Below are 20,502 nucleotides of genomic sequence, written 5' to 3' on the forward strand. Positions count from 1 at the left end.
TAAAGCAACATAAATTTGGTTTTAAACAAACGAGAAACACACCTGAGCACAACCTCAGGTGCGTCTTGCCAATTTATTTCGTAGTTTTTGTGTAATTAACAAAGGGGTAAATATTTACTTAAGCAACACGGCCCCAAAACAGCATTAAGGTACATAAATTTGGTATCAAACGAAAGGTAAAAATTCCACGAGCAAGGCATCGGGTGCACCTTGGCAATTTATTTCTTAGTTTTTGTGTAAGTAACAAAAGAAAATTAATGTTTTTAGCGGGATCATAGCTAAAACTAGCTGTTTCCGGTTAAAAAAAAACTGTCAAATTTTGAGATAGCGTTGCCAGATGCCACATTTCGGATACACAAATACGCGGGCTTTTTGTAACTTTTGTTGGCACTCATCTCTACAAACGTAAATACAGTTGAGTTTACAATATTTCTTGATTTTATAGAACAAATATGGTTTAGAGTACAATATTCAGCTGCCAGAGCAGCCTTTCTGATGATAATGAGGTATGTAATACTGGTAAGCCCTGATAGAACTTATCAGTCCACTGGGTCGCTTGTGTCCAGACATTTGGATAGGAATCAATTCAAAATCTCTGGTAGCGCCAACAGTTACATAATTTAACGCTTACCATTACTAACTTTTTAATCTAACACGTCGTCTAACACTGAACTCTCCAAAAGTCAAAATAAACATTTACCTATACTTTAGTATTATGTACATTAATAACGGCTGGCCACACTATTTTGAGACCAACCCGTCACTTAAATTTGTTGCAATTTTTTTTGTTTAAATAATTAAAACATTAAAATACACATATTTTGGAGTGTTATACTGATTTTAGGGATACGTCATCATGGAGGCTGTGCCGCGTCTGCATATGCTTTGGTTTGCCCTTAAATCCAGTCCCGAAGGAACATCATTTGCGGCACTTAAAAAGGTATAGGGGTAGTGCAACCGTGATCACCAACAACGTTAGGGGAGGGGTTGACTAGGGAGGGCTGTCGTTCAATGAACTGTGAAAATAATTCAATTATGCCTATAGAAGCAGATAATTTGATAAAACAAGAAGTTATGAGATATGATTAGCTCATTCTCTTTGCTCCTCCAACTTTGTTCATGCGAGATTTGCGATGTAATTGTCTTTGTTAAGTCAGTTGAAGACGGCGGCTGAGTCATCATCGTTCCATTGTTCGAGACGGTACCGAAGGTGTAGTCGCCGTCTCCATCTGATTAACTGAAATAAAAAAAAAAACAACAATGGGCTATAAAAAAATTGCAAACAATTTGACATGCCAAAGAACAATGGAGTCACAAATGAATGAAAATTATTAATCCCTGATTAGGATGTTTTAACTAATTTTCCTCTATTTATCTCCTTCCAATGCCGTTACCAGTATATAGCCGAATTCTATCATGAAGATCCAGAGGCTTACTCTAAAGAAGTCCATGCTCTGGAAACCCTGCGCAATCAAGCTATGCGTACTACAAATGATGGAGCAGCTATTATGAAGCGTTATTATTGCCAACTTCATGCCTTGCAGAATCGGTTTCCACAGCTCGCGGAACGCGGCATATTTAGTTTCACCTGGAAAGATTTATATCACAACACAGTGCATGAGGTCAGCGATATGCGATTCGAGCGGGCGGCCGTTCTTTTCAACATAGCTGCTTCGCATACACAGGAGGGCGCCTCGGTAACGCGTGGCGATGTGGATGGAATGAAAATGGCATGCACTCATTTTCAAGCAGCCGCTTGGGCTTACAACGAACTGAACGAACACTATGCCAATGTGAACGATGGAGGGGACTTTATGACCCCCGAACTATTGATGTTTCAGCAACAAGTGTGTCTGGCGCAGGCTCAGGAATGCATTCTGGAAAAGTCACTGATTGACAATCGCAAACCACATGTAGTCGCCAAAGTTACAGCACAGATCGTGGTCTATTACGGGGCCGCTCTGGCATCCTTGCTCACTGGCGGCGATGATGGGCCAGTGGGTCAGGTTATCGATAGAGCCGTATACAATTTGTGGAAAAAATACGTGCGATTTAAAATAAATTATTTAAATTGCATATTATTTCTTTACCAAGGTCAGCATGCTGAGGAGCAGCGCAAAATGGGCGAACGCGTTACACTTTATCAGGTATACCACGTCCTATTTAAGCTTGACGTCATTAAACAATCATTTACTACTAATACTGTCTCTATTACAGGCTTCTTGGGATAAACTGGAAGAAGCGCGGAAAGGTTCAAAGGGCTTGCCCGATCAAACAGAAATAAATGAATCCCTCAGCTTTACCGCCGACGTAGTTGAGGCAAAACGAAAAAATGCCAAAAATGAAAATGAATTTATTTACCATGAGACGGTTCCAGAACTCAGCACCATACCAGCTGTTCAGGGTGCAAATTTGGTAAACGGAATTGGTTTCTCTGTGCTAGATGAGGAATTCGCTGGCGCTGATATATTTGCCCGATTAGTGCCCATGAAGGCCCACGAGGCCAGTTCAATGTACAGTGAGGAGAAGGCCAAACTGTTGCGCAAGTATAGTGCTCTGTTGGAGGAAAAGGACCAGCAACTTGATGGCTATATGAGCTCCCTAACTTTGGATAATCTCAACATTAACGAGGAGCAGGCCAATAAGTTGCCTCAGGGCATTGTGGATCGTTGTGCCGCTTTGAATGCCAATAAAACGGCAATCTCTGATTTGGTTGAAGCTATGTCGCAACTGGCTGAGATTACTGCAGAAGTTGAGACGAATCTAAATGACTTAAAGGTGATGCTCGAAGCAGAAGCTAAGGAAGAGATCGATTTTCAAAACCTAAGTGGTGTTCAACGTACGCCTAATGCCCATATTACTGAATTGACTCGAGAGTTCCAGAAATATAGCGAAGCCCATACCCGGGCTGGAGAGTCCAACAATACCTTGAGAAAAGCCATGTCCTTACACGTGAATAATTTAAAGATTTTAGCCCGCCCGCTGCAGGAAATTCAACAATTGATGCCAAAATTAAGTACGGAACTAAATACAGCCGAAATTTTTAAGGATGTGAAGCTCGTACTCAATAAAGTCAACGAAATGAAGGCGCAACGTGCTCAATTTCACGCCGATCTTCGAATAGCCATAAATGAAGATGACATAACAGCCAAGGTTATAGCCCATGGCGGTCAGGAGGGTCTTCAGGCCCTGTTTTCCTCCGAGCTAGCGAAACATGAAAGGATCACACAGTTGCTGGATCAAAATATGCTAGCCCAGCAAAATATCCTCCAGGCCCTAACCGAGAACTACGCCAAAGCTGCTCCGGTTCTAAAGACGCTGCAGGATGTCAAACAAAAGCGAGAGCATTTCTACAGTTCCTTGGCTGCTTCCTACGATGTCTACGAAGATTTGCTCGCTAAGTCAGCTAAAGGTCTCGAGTTCTACAAAAAGTTGGCGGGCAATGTGCAGAAACTCCTCTCACGCTTCAAATCCGCTAGGGACGTTCAGTCCGAAGAACGTCAGCAAAGGATGGAGAGTGTTAAAGGACCTGTTCCAGTTGCATCAACCAAAGCGGAAATTCCAGTTCCTCTATCCACTAACACAAGTACAGCTCCAAAACTGCGAGACTATTTAAAGGGAAAGACAGGCGGAGCCAATCTAGATCCAAATCCATCATCCTACTTAAACACTGTGCGCCCTGTGCCCGTTGGCTCCGAAAATCCAACACAGGCCGCTTGTTCGGCCTATGCCACAGCGCCTCCGCCCAATGAACCTCCACCGCCGTATTCCCTTCAGCAGCAGCAATATTATGATCCTAGTGCTGCCGGCTACACAAATCCCATGTATCAACAGCAGCAACAGCACATAGCTCCTCCAGCTTACAAGGCGCAGCCTTCTCCCAATTCGCAGACCTTGCATGGCGCAATAGGGCAGCTGAGTATACAGTCTCAAGATATGCCTCAATTGCCATTGGGAGGCCCTGGCTTTAATTACAACTATGGCAATCCGACTTCAGTGGGAACCACATCTGCCGCTCCGTTGGCATATAACAATTATCAGCAGCCGTTGTATGTGGCAACAACAACGAATCAGCAGCCTGTAGACGTAACATCCTCTTTACAGGCGCCTTATGGGGTGAACTCTTATCTGGGATCAGGATACCAGCTACAGGGTTACCCTCAATCAAGCCAGGTGTACACTCAAGTTGGAGCTGCAAATGTATCGATGTTTTCGCAAGCTGTTTGTCATCCTCATAGTCAACAGCCATCTGTAGGCTACTCTCAATCGCAGGTAGCAGCGACAGCTTATGCCTCGCAGCAACCTGCGCTGTATTCTTTGCAAAGCGGCCAAGTTTCTCAACCGAAGCCCGGTGACGCTATTCCGCCTAATGCAACGCAATCTTTTCAATATCCGCAACCAAACAATGATGTCCAGCATGCTGCGGCTGTGCCTGTCGTTCCGGCCGCTATTCCTCCTCCAACGAACGTTTCACCACATTCCGTTTCATTACATACCACATCGAATTCTGTCCCCGCCGTACTACCTACATCCTATCACACACCGACGTCCACTATTTCAGTTGCTGCACCCAATTTGAATGCCACTGCGGGTATCCTTGCCTCAAATCCTGTTACCACAAATGGTCCAAAGTACATCAGCTACTCCAACCATCCCGGATATGGCTTTAATCCTCAAACGGGCATCTATGACTATAGCAGCGGGTATCAGCAAGAAGTTAACTACGCACCGCACGGACACTATGGTTATCAATTCACCCAAAGTGGTGAACAGAACGTAGGTACCACTGACTCGGAGAATGCCAATCGGAGTAACGTGGCCACAGGATTCGATGTGAGTAGTGCCTAAATATCTTTTGAACAATCTCTAAAATTCACAATTCTAGTCTCCCATTGTTTCCCACACTAAGGCAGCAGTCACTATGAATGAGACATCGCCCCCGGACACTGATAAATCTAAGGGACAGACATATTACACGGCTCCATATGGCTATCACTCCACTGCTTCTGCAGATCCCTGTGAAATTATACAACAACCAGTAGCTCCTGCCCCGTCAACTCCCACACCATCTTCTGGCTCCATTTACATGCAAAGTGGAGGATGCAGCATCGCCAACACTAACACAACCACAAGTAGCGCTTATGCCTCTTTGACGGCGACGTCAAAGCATCCCAAAGACACTCAAGAAACAGCTCTTAAGAACCCAAGTAATGTGGATCTGCTAAGTGACCTAGATTTGGACACTACTGTTTCTGTACCGCCACCATTGATGCCACAACCCGTGCTTCATCCTCAGGTGGTGCTTACGGCCACACAGCCAGCAAGCCAGGAGTTGACCAAAACCCAGTGTGAGGTAAAAGTAAAATTATCATACATTACAGTAAACAATCAGTTCTAAATGACTTGTACAGTTGCCAGCTCTTGTGTCTCCAGACGTGGCACCAGCTACTGGTGCCCCTGCCAGAAGACCCAGTATGGATAATCTTTCCAATTGTTCGGATCTCAGCTCATTAGAGAATTTCGATTGGGATTCAGTTTCTCTCTCGGCACATTCACAGGCCAGCAATGACCATCACCATCATCCCTTACCTACATTCCAAGTTGTCTTTCAGGATCCATTCAAAGATAATAAAATCCTCAAATATTTTCACAAAGAAGTAGAGAGCTTTGAAAAAATGGTTGAGAACTTGCACATTAAAATGTTAAATGGCAATACTCAACTGAAAGCAAAATGGCAAGAACTACAACAGAAACTAGATATGCCAGCAAATGCAAAGAGATCGACAACTATAGCCAAGCTATTTCCAGAAAAGAATCGTTCTCTTGATTGCTTGCCATACGATCATGCCCGTGTCAAACTGGACAAACAAACGGATGACTATATAAATGCGGCATACATAAAGGTGGGAGAAATTGGTATTACGATCATTAAATTACATCTGATTGACTTTTTCATTTTTTTTTAAAGAACCTGAGTGCAGGATGTCCCAACTTCATCATAGCCCAGACTCCCCAGTCTAATACTACAAACGATTTCTGGTCGATGGTTTGGTCGGAGAAGTCTCGTACTGTACTTTGCTTGCATAAAACCAATGAGGTGTGTTATTCCTTCTGTTCTTTAGACCCATTCTGATTAACTCCTTCCATTTGCAGTTGCTTGATCCTTACTGGCCTCAAGCTTTAAATCGTCCCACACACTACGACGATTTCACAGTGACTTGTGTAAAAATACAACAACTGAGCAACAGTTCCGAGTATCAGTTAAAATTATCAATGCATGGAGCCGATGCCATTCTAGACTTGTCCCTTCTACAACTCAAGCAATGGACCAAAGGGTAAGTGGCTCGTACTGAAACGAATCCGAGAAGGTTATCAGAAGCATTTTCTTATTGCAGCTCAAACACTCACGTGTTGGATATAGCTCAAAATGCCCTAGAAACACATCAGCAACGTTGTTCGGCTTCGGATTCACCCAACTCGCCGCTTGTAATGAACTGCTTAACAGGATCAGAGCGATCCGAGTTAGTAGCAATTGGCATTTGTGCCCTTATGGCCACACAATCCAAGCGTCCTGTCTTACTTAGTGAGCTCTCTTTCCTCCTCAATAACCGAATTGATTTATAACAATTATTTCTTATAGATGTGGTTGATGTTTGGTCCCGCATTTGTTCGCAGCGTCAAAATTCCCTGCGTGATTCGGCAGTCATTGAGCAGTCCATGCAACTAGTTTTGTGTCATGCCCACAATGTCCTCAATAACCGTAAGCAATACTAATACATTTTTTTTTCAGTAGGTCACAAATATTGTATTCTTTTTTCAGGCGGCATTATGACTTCGTATCAAATGAAAATGGCCCCTCTGGTGACAGCCAAGGAACAACCACAGACTAAAGATCCGCTCAATGATTTGGATGCTTTGTGGAAGCTAAAGTAAAATTGTATTAACCTTGAAACAAAAGAATCATTACATAATTTTAATCACAACGATTTGATCGGAAAGTATTTGGCTAAATTATCGAAACGAAACGTTTTTGTTGTGTTTTATATACATATGCATACATATGTATATATATACACATACGTGCATATATTGTACTCTATTTCTCCCCCAACTGTTAAGTAAATTGTATATCTTCAAAAACTATCGTGATGTTTATTAAATTCTTATTTATATATCATATAAAAAGTAATGATTACTGAGTATTTAAAACAATTTCTATATCTATAAAATATACAACCAATATACACACATATATTTGAAAAACGTGTTATTGTTTACGATAAACAAAAAGAAAATTTATTTTGATCGATTATAGTTATCCCCAATTTAATGAGAAAAACTTCAAAACATATTTAGCTATATTGAGCTGTTGAAGTGTCATCTCTAAATTTAGGTTAATAATTTACTAATATATGGAAACTGAAATAATGGAGGATATCCCCGAAAATTCCGGGGCACCTCTACGAGCTAATAGAAGAAGAAGAGGTGGCAGGGACTTTTGATGTAGACGAGCAGGAGATCTCTGATTCGGAGAGATATTTTTGCTACGATTGTCATAAAATTTTTGAGAATCTCGTGTTCGCCGAGGATCACATCTGCCCGCAGGTGGGTCAAACGGAAACGGAGACTGTTGAATCCCCAGAGGAAGTCCAGAGCTCCAGCTCCATCTGTAGTTGCCATAAATATACAAGTCACCTGCCAGATATGCAATACGATCTTTGGTTCAAGCAAAGCACTCAAGTTCCATATGCGCATGCATGGTAAGGTGTTGACTAAGACCATACAGGATGCCCTGCCGGTAGGCGCTTATCAGCAGTACAATCAGCTTGAACAGTTTTACCTGTGATAAGTGCCCCAAGACATTTCCTTCGTGGCAATTAAGTGGCCATAAGAATACCCACACCAAACCCTTTGAATGTACCATCTGTAATCGTCCCTTTGCTTATTATAATGCCGTCCAGGCGCACATGTATAATGACAAGGACAAGACTCAGGAAGGGCAGGTAGCCATCAAAAGACCATAAACAAATAGAAAATTCTGGTGCCCAATCTGTGGAGCTGAATATTGGCGTATATTTGCCTATCGCCAGCATTTGAAGACGGCTCATGGTTAAAGTGAAGACGATATTGGAGAGGAGACACCTCGTCAATTGTTGGAGGAGGAGAGAATTGATGATATCGGTATCAGAGCAGCTGCAGCCGATGCAGATGCTTCCCACGTTGAAAGAGTTTGATGTGGAAAATCTTCACACAGAAGAGATCATCACTGATTACTGAACAAACTTTATTGTGAAATATATGTACATATATAAAACTGGAAATAAATCAAATGTATATTTGGCCACTAAAGTGGCCAAAAGAAACTAGCAAAAAGCTTTAAAAATTTCACTCTGCTTTACATTTCTATTCTGACAAATAGCTCCAGCTTGAGTGAGGGGTTAGTAAAGAGGACAGCAAAATTTGCAAAGGTATACAACGTCGTCATTTGGCATTTTAACATTTGTGGAGTATTTTATGAAAAATAACTTAAGCCATCCGAAATAAACAATTTGTTAACTTTGACTGCATGAATTTTCCGATCGGAATACTTGGGTGATCGCTACTCCTTGACTAAGTTTAATATCAATATCACCAATTTAGCACTGTTTTCGAGATAAAGCGACTTTTTAGGCGAAAACTTAAAAATGTTCACATTTTGAAAAAATTTCAATATTATTAATACAATATTATGGACAGTCTTGGAAATGGAGTCAGGAAAATAAACGGCTTCAGGTTATAGTAGACAAGTCTTCAAAACGAAGGTCCACTTGATGCCATTTATTTTTACAAACTAGTGTATTTTTTTAAGGACTTACAGGAATGTACATATGTTGTTGTTATGATTCAATTAGTCATCCGCCATTCTTTTCAATAACAGTATTCTTCGAATCCTTCAGGTTCTCTGGAGTCGAGTGCTTATCTAGTCAAATGGAAAACATTGTCCTCTTTGGTGCTTCTTCATCCAAAAAATGTCACATGTTCTTTATTCCATCATCCCTGTACCTTTCCTAAATTTGTACTGTGTGTTCACAGAAGTGTTGTTGCATTGAAATAATTTTACCAATTACCATAGGAGAAAGGTGGAAATTAGTCATGTTGTTTGGCAACAAAAACATCTTATCACTATAACCAAATTAGTAAAGATTTTTATACCATACACCCATAGGGTGAAATGGTATATTAAAGTCGCCAAAATGTATGTAACAGGCAGAAGGAAGCTTCTCCGACCCTATAAAGTATATATATTCTTGATCAGGATGAACAGCCGAGTCGATCTAGCCATGTCCGTCTGTCCGTCCGTCCGTCCGTCCGTCCGTCCGTCCGTCCGTCCGTCCGTCCGTATGAACACGCAGATCTCGGAGACTATAAGAGCTAGAGCCACCAAATTTGGTATGTATACTCGTGTATTATGTACACTTACAGAGTTAATTGGAATTTCGGCCACGCCCCCTACGCCCCCAGGAATCACATAAAACTGTTTTTCTTAAAAAGTATGACAGCTAGAGACATCAAATTTAGTTTGTATACCCGATTAGTTAGCGCGCAGAAATGAATTGTTCAAACTTTTTGCCACGCCCCCTTACGCCCCCTGGAATCACACAAAACTGTTTTTCTTAAAAAGTATAATAGCTAGAGACATCAAATTTGGTTTATATGCTCGTTTAGTTAGCGCGCAGAAACTAATTGTTTAAACTTTTTGCCACGCCCCCTTCCGCCCCCGGAATTCACATAAAACTGATTTCCTTAAAAACTATGATAGCTACCTACATTAAATTTGGTATGTAGAGCAGCTTAATAGACGCGCAGATATTGGCTATTTAAACATTTCGCCACGCCCACTTCTGCCCCCGCAAATTAAACAGAACTGATTTTATCAAAAACTAACAAAGCTAAAGTCACCAAATTTAGTATGTATACTGGCATAGTATGCGCGGAGAATTTATATATTTTCACATTTTGCCACGCCCACTTCCGCCTCCATAATTTAGAAAAAACCGATTTCCTCCTGTATTTTTTTGACTATCGCATTCAAATTCGGCAGACTAATTATTCTTATCTATTTCTATCAAACTACCAAATTTTATTGAAATCGGACTAGAAACATGCAAAATACGCGTATGAACGTATTTTACTAAGCGGTCCACAAGGCCAGAATTGGCCGTTGGCTAGTGGCGGCGCTAGAGTGCTCATGTGTTCGTAGAGTGAGCGAGATAGCACATACTATGAAACATGTAAAAACAATTTAATAGACATACATTTGGTTTTCGCAATTTTAAATATTTCTTTCACCTGGTGTATGGTATACCCAAGTCGACGAGTCGACTTACTTGCTTCATTTATTAAATATTTGTTAGTTTTATTTTCGAATTTCTGAAAATAGCAATGGGCATAAAGTAGAAAGATACAGATATGTATAGATTAACTTGTTGAAGATTTTAACTTGGTCCGTGATAAACATTGTTTCTTTTAACCCGGTCTTACATGATCAAAAATTTTTCACACAATTTAAATTTATTGACTTTGGTTCAAATAAATTTTCAAATGTTTTTGGCCTCTTTCTAAATGGTTACATCTTGCATTCGCCACAGCCGAGAGTCTTAAATAGCCTAGAAATATCAATGAAGCTAATGCAAGCCAACTTGCCCAAAACAAATTAAAGTTAGTTAATAACTAATAAGTATTATCTAAACTTAAACCAGACACGGATAAAACATTCACAAACTAAAGATCTTGATGAAATAGTCTACCTACAAACGGCTAGACCAGTTACGCCACAGTCGACAGTCAAAACTTAGAAAGGGGAAATGTCTAATTTTCAACCTCTGCTACCAGATCTCAATCTCCGCAACTGTGTCTTTGTTATTTCCTTAAACTTGAGTATTCATGAGTATTCACCTCATTTTAGATTAGGTACTAAAATAGAAAATTGGTCCTAAAATCACACAGTACTTCTTATGTAACTAAAAATTTACTGTTCTCGCCAACACAACTTAATCCAAGAACTGAAAACAATCGGACATACATACATACTTACCTACATTACAAAGAAATTGTAAAATATATTACATCCTCACTTTAAGACAAGATAAAATATCGCTAAATCGGGTAAATAATTATAAAAATCTAAACAAAGAACTACTCACTGAAATCTAATATCTTTAATACATCAATCATCAAAAGTCATGAATGGAACTTTCATTCCTACAAATTCCTACAATCAGACTAGGACGCACGGACTTAACCAATCCAGTCTTCAATCTTTACATACCAGTTTACAAATCGGACTTACTCATACTCATTGTCCACTAATTCAGCAAGATTGAAATTTGGTAAATCAACCATTAGACAATAATCTCATTAGAAACATAGGACAAACGATTCTTAAATGCTACAAATATCTACAACTACTATAGAAAATAGGTAAATACATATGTATGTAAATAACAATCATGTTTAACTGACTCGCTGCATGTATATGTAAATATATCCTCAAACTGTAACTGTGAGATAGGCATAATGAGCCTAACAATTTTTTCTTAACAAATTTTGCAAAATTTATAATTTCAAATTTCCTTCTTAATAAGAATAATAATAATTCTGGTATTAATGAATCCTCACATGGTGCAAAAAAAAGTAAAGTAATGAGCTCAGTTTTTAAATCATAAGTACCAAGGATTTCGTTTTCAAAAATTAATGTTATATTTTTCATAGACATTGTAATACATCTTAAAAATAAAGACAAATGGAATTTACATACATACATGAATTGTCATGGGCAGCCCAATGGACTGCCTTAATTATATATTAATGCGGCCTAACGAAAATAAAATGCAATGAATTTGCAATCAAACAATACAACTGTCAAGAGTACAGGAATTAGAGGGGGAAATGAACTTAAAGCTAAGATTATGTTAAGGTACATGCGTATTTCGTTCTATAGCTAAGAATTATTTCCTATGAACCCGTAACTATAGGCCGTTCGCTTGGCTACGAGCCGCTTTGGAGATATACACCCTGCTTACTAAAAGTTTTTTACATTCTTAAGCATAAACAAACGCATAGGGTAAGTTTGTAACTCATTCAATTTCTATATACAAGTCGTTGCGGTGATTGATATTTTGATCAGCTTCCGGATCACTGAAAATGCTGCCATCGGAGTCTCCCTCAGTCTCGAAGGAGGTGACGAAATGAAGCGATGGCTCAGCTGATAACCTGCTTGGGGGCGTCTGTGCGTCGATGAAAAAGTCTATTTAATTTAAAGAAACATCAATTACATCATTAGTTAAACAATATACATTCATAGATATACAATGCATAGGATTTTTATGTTATGAATGAAGTGGGTGAAAAAAAGCAAAAAGAATAGAAAGACATACTGACAAGAACAGAACAAATTTCGATAATTTACCTGCCAATTATTTCAAATACTATGGTTTTTCACTATGCTTTATATTTTTGTGCGATTTTGAAGTCTAAAATTTAAAGTGCTTTGAGTCATGACTGTGTGTGAGTGTGGGTGTGCTGTGTGTACACATAGATATATACATATGTGTTTTAGGATTGAGTGGGCCGTTAAAATGCTACGTCGTGAAGTTCAGGAGTCGTGGGCATAATTTGAACTGTAAAAAATATTTCACTTTTCAGTTTTCTCCCCAGGATGATGTGATTGATATATATACAATGTAGGTAGCATAGTCGATAACAAACTAAAATGCTCAACATTCCCACCTGATTCAACGCCATTCCATTCGCTGACCACCGTGTTGTGCATATGCTGATGTGGATTCGGAATGTCTTCTACAGAACCCTCATAGATCTGCGGATCCGTCGCCAACTCGTCATGCTCCGTCATGTCATCAAAATCAAAGATTTCCGTAACTTTGACCTTGTTTGTATTGTCGTCTGTATAGTAGTAGGCATAAAGAGCATCATTGTGTGTGGTCATTTTGAGCACATGCTCAAAATTATCAACATCGTCCTCTAGGGATGTGGCCCCGCACTCGTCAACTAATATCGATACTCTGGGACCATATAACCGACTTGAATGTAGCAGTCCTGTTGCATCGAAGTGAGGTTGATCGTATAACTAAACAAGAAGATAATACATGTGAGAGATTAATTTGTTTATATTGTTTCCACTTGAAGTAGGACTCACCGTGAACTTATTTAGTAGACGAATTTGCATGGTATGATTTAATTGAACTATTAGCTCCTCGACCAACTGTCGCATCTGTTTGGTTAACTTTGGTGTCAGAGTGGTAATTCTGTTGAGAGCGAAAGTAATATACATTATCCTTTTAAAAAAATAATATAAACAATAAATTTACAAATAGTAAACCTAAGCCAGTTGTAAAAAACCCTTTTACCGCCCTAACAACACAAACATACAAACGTACAAACATACATACATATGTACATCGGAATTTCACAATTTTCGCCTAATACGCAATCTTTATTGATTAACTTATACTGAGAGTTAAATATTATTGTTTACACACTAATCATCGATTGACGACTACAGCTAATATTCGTGAAATCTTAATTTTTAAGTACTGGAAACTATCTATAATATTGCTAATTTCTAACTAACCCATGACGGGTCTAATAAAATTTTCAGCAGCAACCGACCTACGCACTGGCGAATGTTTTACTAAATGGCTTTGGTATCTGCTTCATCGTTTAAAAAATAGAGAGACAAGACAAACCATCAGATCATCTGATGATGTCAAGAGTCGCGACTAAGTATACTCACTTGGAAACTGTGGCCAAGAAGAAATCCATGGGCACGGTAGCGGGCAGCGATAGTAATTTGATACCACGATGTTTAAATATCCAATTAGCCAGACCTTTATTGGCCTGCTCGATGTAATCCTGAATGACATCGAGCACCGTTTGAGGCATGTTCGAGCTTAAAGCGTCCTGAAAATAGATTACAACTGTATTATTTGAATATGGTGGGTAAGTATTCATGGCTACTCACTTTTCTGTGCTTTTTGCATTCTCGACACTCTGGATCAAATTCCTGCGGCTGAGCCACTGTCTCGGAGACCACAAATGTGGATTGTACTGCAACGCATCGTCGGCAATTGATTAGATTGTTGCGATGCAAGAACTGGAGGGCATCATCGAAGCCCTGCTGACAGAATTTCGACAAGAATTCAGGTCGCGGTGGAAAGAGAATCCGTACGAAGCGGTTGATGTTCTGTCGCGATATTTCGATGCTAGTATTGGCCCAGTTCAGATGAAACAACTGTGAGCTCTGGTCCCGCGGGCAAATGTCACTTTCACCGCAAAAGGGACTAACTGTGATGGTGTTCTCATCCAAAATGGGCAGGTTATCGGAGAAAGCCCCATCCATGTAGCGTACACCGCGGAAACGGGGGAGGCAATATGCCGGAGAATCCAGGTATGAAGCAGGCACACAGTAACGCCTGTAAGACCTCTTCCCGTGACTCAAACTCGGAGATGATAACGTTCTTGCCATCGTAAACTCGGGTCAGCGAAATGTGCAGACGCCCATTAACTCGCTTGTGTGCATCATCAGGCAAGTGCTTCTGTAGACCCTCCAGCAGACATGTTTGTATATTGAACGAGGGGCTAAATGGACCCAGAGAGTATCGACGAGCTTCATTAACGACGCGAAAGAAATCGGATGTCATGCTGCCTGTTTTATAAAATCAAAATGGAAAGAGAAAGAGAATATTGGAAAACATGATTAACATTTAATCAATCCCATTTATTAAGTATACATACATATGTATGTAGGTACTACAAATAGCAATATATGTATATGTATTATTTATTTGCGTCATTTGCGATGGGTATATCTCCCCAGCCAACTTTAAAGGTCAATTGGTGTGGTCAATATTTTGATCTTGTTTAGAAATGACGTACAAACCTTGTGCTCAATGATGGCCCCCAATGTGTTTTCAGCTGATAAGACAAAGCATAAGGCATAAATTAACAACAACTAAAAAGGAGTAGTTTTTGTTTTTATAAAACAAAAGCATTTTTAGTACACACATACATAAATACACACATATGGCCTACATGTACATACATATGTACATCCATTTCAAAAAGTGTATGTACACTGACGAGCAACACTGTAATACCAGTTTGCGGTATTTATTCTTTTTCCATTTGATTTATATTATGCTCTCTTCTTTTTATCCCATTTGTTTACGTTAAGAACATCATCTTACGAAAGTCAATTGGCCAAGCATCTAATATGTCCTTTGGAATTGCCTTTACTTGGACTAAAGCCACAAAAAGGACTCCGAATTTTAAAAAATCATAATATGTTCTTGGATTTATTTTAGCTAATTTAAACGTTAAAAAAAAAGCGATTTACAATATTGCTTTCCCAATAAAATGTATATTATAAACGTTGGTCAATGCCAGCCAATTCAAACCAATAACTAGTTTAAAGCCTTCGTATATGGCGAAGGACATAAAAAGCTTTCCTGTGTAATCAATTAAAGTAAAAATGTTTCCCTTTAAACTCTTTCTAATTTATGCACATGTATGTACATATTGTACAACACACTAACAGTACAGACACGAATTAATCACTAGAATCGTATTATTTAAGTGTTGGTTGAATTATGATTTAATCCTAAATGAAAAGTTATGATATTTGAAATTGCATACCCTTTCAATAAACTAACATTACCAATTCACATATGGGCGAACCAAATGTAGAAATTAATAGTAGAAGAATCAAATTTGTAGGTTAACTCTGAAGACTCAAAACTGTTGTTACAGTTTTGCTCATCAGTGTATGTACATATGTATGTACATATGTATGTACAGTGATAAGGCGGTCAACGTGGCCAGATGTGATATGAAACCCCCGTTCGTTTTATTTTGACAATACATAACAAACTTATCGATGTATGAATGTACATATGTATGTATGTAGATGGAGGTACGCTGTGGTGCCACACGCTAGCACTTTCGCATCTTTCGATTAGATTTGCGCGTTAAGGTCTCAAGCTTATAAATAATAACAGGAAAGCACGCTGTTGACGCAAAACCAAAAATCAGGCCACACAAGGAAAACTATAAATCGCTGACGCTTTAACATTATGTACATCCATATGTATATAAATATACATATCTATGTACATGCGTAAAATTTGATTGCGGACAGCTGTTCTCGATGACTATTATTAGTTAAAAGAACAGCACAAAGATGCTTAATTAATTGGGTCTATCTATCATCATCAATTATCATCGATAATTATCGATCCGTTTCTCGACCTATTCTTGTAAGTCCAAAGGTGCCGCACCCGTCTTTAAATTTAAAACCTAAAGTTCATCTAAGTCCATAACGTTTATCATTTTATATCACGCCGAACTAGCCATGTTTAACCTGTCTGTCCGATCTCGGAGACTATAACAGCTAGAGCTACCAAAACGTTTTCCACTTTGACGGCTATACATATGTAGGTAAGGAAAGATTATCAAAATAAACTTGCAAGGGTATACAAACTTCGGCGCGGTCGAAGTTAGCCACGGCCCTCTGGTTTTGACTAAGAAGAATACATATATGAAAAGTGTATCTTTCAAATCGCGGACATTCCTAGGAACGTTATAAAATTGATCATAGCAACCTTATGAACAATAATCTATCATAATGCTTTTTAGTTGTCTTTGAATTCAATTTAATTGGAATATTTCACCCTATTTATGCGTCTTGGGTTAACCTTCGTCCAAGGTCCGTCACATGTTTACACAATTGCATCGATGATCGCTTTTAATGGTCAATGTCTCGAACGAAAAAATCGAATGTTTACATTGTGGTTAAAACTGTGAATGTGCAACGTATCGCATTTTACTTACTAAGGAAAAGAAAAACCACAGTCGCCGTTTGTATATACCCCCTCCCTCTCCCACCATATCTTTTTGGAGGCTCGTCTGTTTTTTTTTCCATAAACGAGTTTTGGCCTCCATCCACATATGTACATATGTATGTATATTTATGATGGCAACAAACTTTCAACATCGCCTGACTTTCAGGCCTATCTTGCTTACCCCCGTTTCCCGTGGCAGTGTTTGCCATGGTGATTCAGCATAACAATTGATAAATCTCTCTCTTTCACTGTTTGTACCAATTCTTTTTCCCCCAAATTTGTTGATTTGTTTGCGCATCCAATGGCAAGTGTTGGATACCAACGATATACAAATACATACAAATGTATACCTACATATACATACATATAAATGTAATCCCGACCTGTCGGTAAACTATTTTCTCCATTTTCAATTTCCGGTATCTTGATAATATCAATTTGTGTAGGCCAAGTACTCAGCCCCTTCTAACCAGGCGGGCTATCGGGATGGCATCCGTGAATAACTTCATTTATATAGGTCACTACGATGTCTTTGACCTTGGTAATGTCTCCCCACAAACACACACACATACATACATACATATGTACATGACCAGCTTAGCTGAGTATGGACATCGATATGGACATACTGACTTATTGGGGTGGGTTTTCGTTAAGTGGCTTGAGAACGTTATATGCTGCTAGGTTTGTGGCAGGAGGTGCTACAGCTGTCGACAATGGCGAACCCAGCTGTGTTTAGATAATTACAAAACAAATGTATATTTTATAAATATTGTTTTATAACTTTGCTTGGGTGTAATGTTATTGTGGTTTGATTATAGTTTATACATATATGTATATATGTTGTATGTATGTACAAAAACTGTGTCATTTTACAATTGCCGTTAAACCTTATGCTATATTTGCCTTTTCATTTGAACATTGAAAACCCCACAAATCTATGTATGTACATTGTATATGTACATGTAGGTATGTATGTATGTATGTATATGCATCAATTTGCAATGGTAGGTAAATAAAGCTGATAAGCTTAAAAACAGCTGCAAAAATTGATTGTAATTATAAATATATGTACCAATATATGTATACATATACTTTATATATTTGTATGTATGTAATATACATACAAATGTACAAATAATATAAGTATAAAAAAATTGTGGCTGTGGTTCTAATTGAAATGGAAATAGGAAACTCATTCAGATTTGCCGATTTCATGAAGTAGAATAACCAATTGACGTCAAGTGTAAATAAGAGAGAATGAACTACATACATACATACATACATATGTATGTATAGAATAAAGGCATTTTCAAACAATTAAAATGTACATATGTATGTATGTTGGTGTAGGAAAAAAAATGTCAAATCTAGAAATTAAATGATACACCCGCTACATGGACTTTGAACAACATTATATAGAAGGTACATACAAATATAACATTGTCGTATGATAAGCCAAAAAACAAAAGGTAAAATATTACCGATAAGCGACAAATACATACGTACTATTTATATGCACACATAAATATTGAAACAATGCAGGCCAATGACTACTCATGTGCTGATAAAATTACAGTTATACCTATGGTCCTTTGAACCACTGTGTTTGTAGTGCTAAAATTTCAAAAATAGTGAAGGCCGTTTGTTTTCTTAGTAAGTCCTAAATATAAATACATAGATCATCTAGTGATGGAGTGTGTATGACTGGCCTAAACAAAAAATAGCGGACAACTCCACAACGGAATTGCGCGTTTTAGCACCGAATTGTGCCAAACTTGATTGCACCGATAATTCTTACTTATCACAACTTATCACAGAAGAGATCAGTTATATACATACATACATATGTACATATATTGGCTATGTAATAGAACTAGGTACAGCGTAAACTACTACTACTACTTTGGACTTAAAGTCTATTTTAATTGCCGGGTAGACGAAAGTGTTGCTGCCTACAAAATTTAATTGCTGCAATTAAAACCCAAAACGAAATTGTACGGGATTACATGAGTCATTACCTGCACCAGGTGCATCCCTAGCCAAACTGAACTAACTTCTACCCAGTGAACTAAGAAGAAAAAGAGAGCGAGAAGTATAGAGGGGCAAGCGAGAGAGAGAAATGGCCACAACAAGCGAGAATAAAAACAAATCAAAAAATCAGGTATGTAAGTATGCGTCAAATAGAATATTCCAGATGGACCAATCACTTGAAATTGGGGGAGGGATGGTTGCAGATTGATGATTAATAACAGGACTAATTAAACTAAATTAAATTAATTCTATATATGTATGTATGAATGTACATACGTATTAATCTACACACCCCACCCACTGCATGTGCTTCTACTCCGATTGATAAGCTAGGGAATCAGCAGCCTTCATGAGTATTACGCACTCATCTGCAAGTGCAGTTGGCGGGGGGTTACTGAGATGACGAAGTGTGTGTGTGTGTGTTCGGGTGGAGGGGGCGTGTTGGGTTTTGATTGGCATGTTTATAGTGAGGTTGCAAATGAAGCGTTTAAAATATTAGATCTTGTAAATAAACCTATTTTCGTTCAAATACACACATACATACATTTACATATACACATATGTATATGTATGTATGTTTATATATTCATACATATTTATTTAATGTGCCTCTAAATAAACACAAAAATTCGACCTTCATCCAAATTAATGTACTTATGTATGTATGTACATACATACATACATAGATAAATGTACATACATATGTATGTTTCAGTTATGTTGTCCGCAAGGGTGTAGTCATTTGGACGAACCAAAGTTACTATTCGATACGGCTTGCTGTTCCCCTTTTGTTACACCTATGGCTGTTAGCATAACATAAAAATGTAAATAGTTCCCGCACTGCGTCGTAGTTTCTACGCTATTCGAGTCAAAGACGAGCCCCCCAAAAAAGGGCGTGCTATGCATGTACATACATACATACATATGTAGCTAGATGTAACTAAATACTCACCCAATGGCAAATCGCAGAGGAGGCAGCAGGCGGCCAAGGAACCCGCTGAAGCTCCTCCAATCTTCTCAAGCAATAAATGTGGAGCATATTTCTTGAAGCACACTGCCACGCCCACATGATAGATGCCGAGAAACCCGCAACCAGCGAATGATAAATTCATTCTTTATTTTATCTTACGAGTTAATATAATGTATGGCAAAAAGAAATCGCGTGATTTGCTTTCTTTCTATTTTTCTTTTATGACACAATCGCCTTGCGATTTACAACGTCGAGAACTTTTTAGTTTATTATTGTTTGTAATTAATTCTGTCGTTAGGTATTTTAAAATATTTTCGTAAGTTTTACACTTCTTTCAATAATAAAGTAATGGAACTCCGCTCTTTCAAAATAAACACTCCGCACCGGACCGTTATTTAGCAACATATGACAATTTTTTGTGCTATCTATTAGTGATGAGAACGACGTCGATGTAAAATCGATACATCGAGAATTCTTATACTTTTTGGTAAAACTCCCATCACCTTTATTTATGTTTTACTTTTGCCGTTGTTCTACTCTTCGATCAGCAAACTTAGACATCCTTTATTTAATTTTTGAATATTCTTAGCTTTTCACAAT

The 20,502-nt window shown here is 38.5% G+C and overlaps 3 protein-coding genes across 3 annotated transcripts; 2 read left to right on the forward strand and 1 right to left on the reverse strand.

The window, feature by feature from the left end:
* Positions 1-732: 732 nt before the first annotated feature.
* Positions 733-7,252, forward strand: mop (myopic). The gene is made up of 10 exons (XM_068302424.1): positions 733-940; positions 1,398-2,147; positions 2,218-4,833; positions 4,886-5,353; positions 5,412-5,903; positions 5,969-6,097; positions 6,154-6,335; positions 6,396-6,583; positions 6,641-6,760; positions 6,821-7,252. Exons 1-10 carry the CDS (start codon positions 857-859, stop codon positions 6,931-6,933), a joined length of 5,142 nt encoding a protein of 1,713 aa, XP_068158525.1. The 5' UTR covers positions 733-856; the 3' UTR covers positions 6,934-7,252.
* On the forward strand, positions 7,189-8,114 carry LOC137586393 (protein snail homolog Sna-like). Its single transcript, XM_068302407.1, is given in 4 exon segments — positions 7,189-7,199; positions 7,434-7,660; positions 7,692-7,840; positions 7,842-8,114. Coding segments are annotated over 4 exon segments (660 nt in total).
* A 3,601-nt stretch (positions 8,115-11,715) lies between these two features.
* bmm (brummer) lies at positions 11,716-20,303 on the reverse strand. Its single transcript, XM_068302459.1, is given in 7 exon segments — positions 11,716-12,286; positions 12,769-13,126; positions 13,196-13,304; positions 13,793-13,959; positions 14,021-14,422; positions 14,424-14,704; positions 19,885-20,303. Coding segments are annotated over 7 exon segments (1,647 nt in total). The 5' UTR covers positions 20,045-20,303; the 3' UTR covers positions 11,716-12,116.
* Positions 20,304-20,502: the final 199 nt, after the last annotated feature.

The sequence above is a fragment of the Drosophila tropicalis genome, unplaced genomic scaffold, assembly GCF_018151085.1.
Source record: "Drosophila tropicalis isolate 14030-0801.00 unplaced genomic scaffold, ASM1815108v1 contig_993, whole genome shotgun sequence".
Lineage (NCBI taxonomy): Eukaryota > Metazoa > Arthropoda > Insecta > Diptera > Drosophilidae > Drosophila > Drosophila tropicalis.

Bases quoted from the DNA above. Each gene is read 5' to 3' on its own strand.
- mop (XM_068302424.1), top strand. From the start codon at position 857: ATGGAGGCTGTGCCGCGTCTGCATATGCTTTGGTTTGCCCTTAAATCC. The intron at 5,354-5,411 runs GTAAAAGTAAAA...TGACTTGTACAG, and splicing joins TGACCAAAACCCAGTGTGAG to TTGCCAGCTCTTGTGTCTCC. The intron at 5,904-5,968 runs GTGGGAGAAATT...TTTTTTTTAAAG, and splicing joins TAAATGCGGCATACATAAAG to AACCTGAGTGCAGGATGTCC.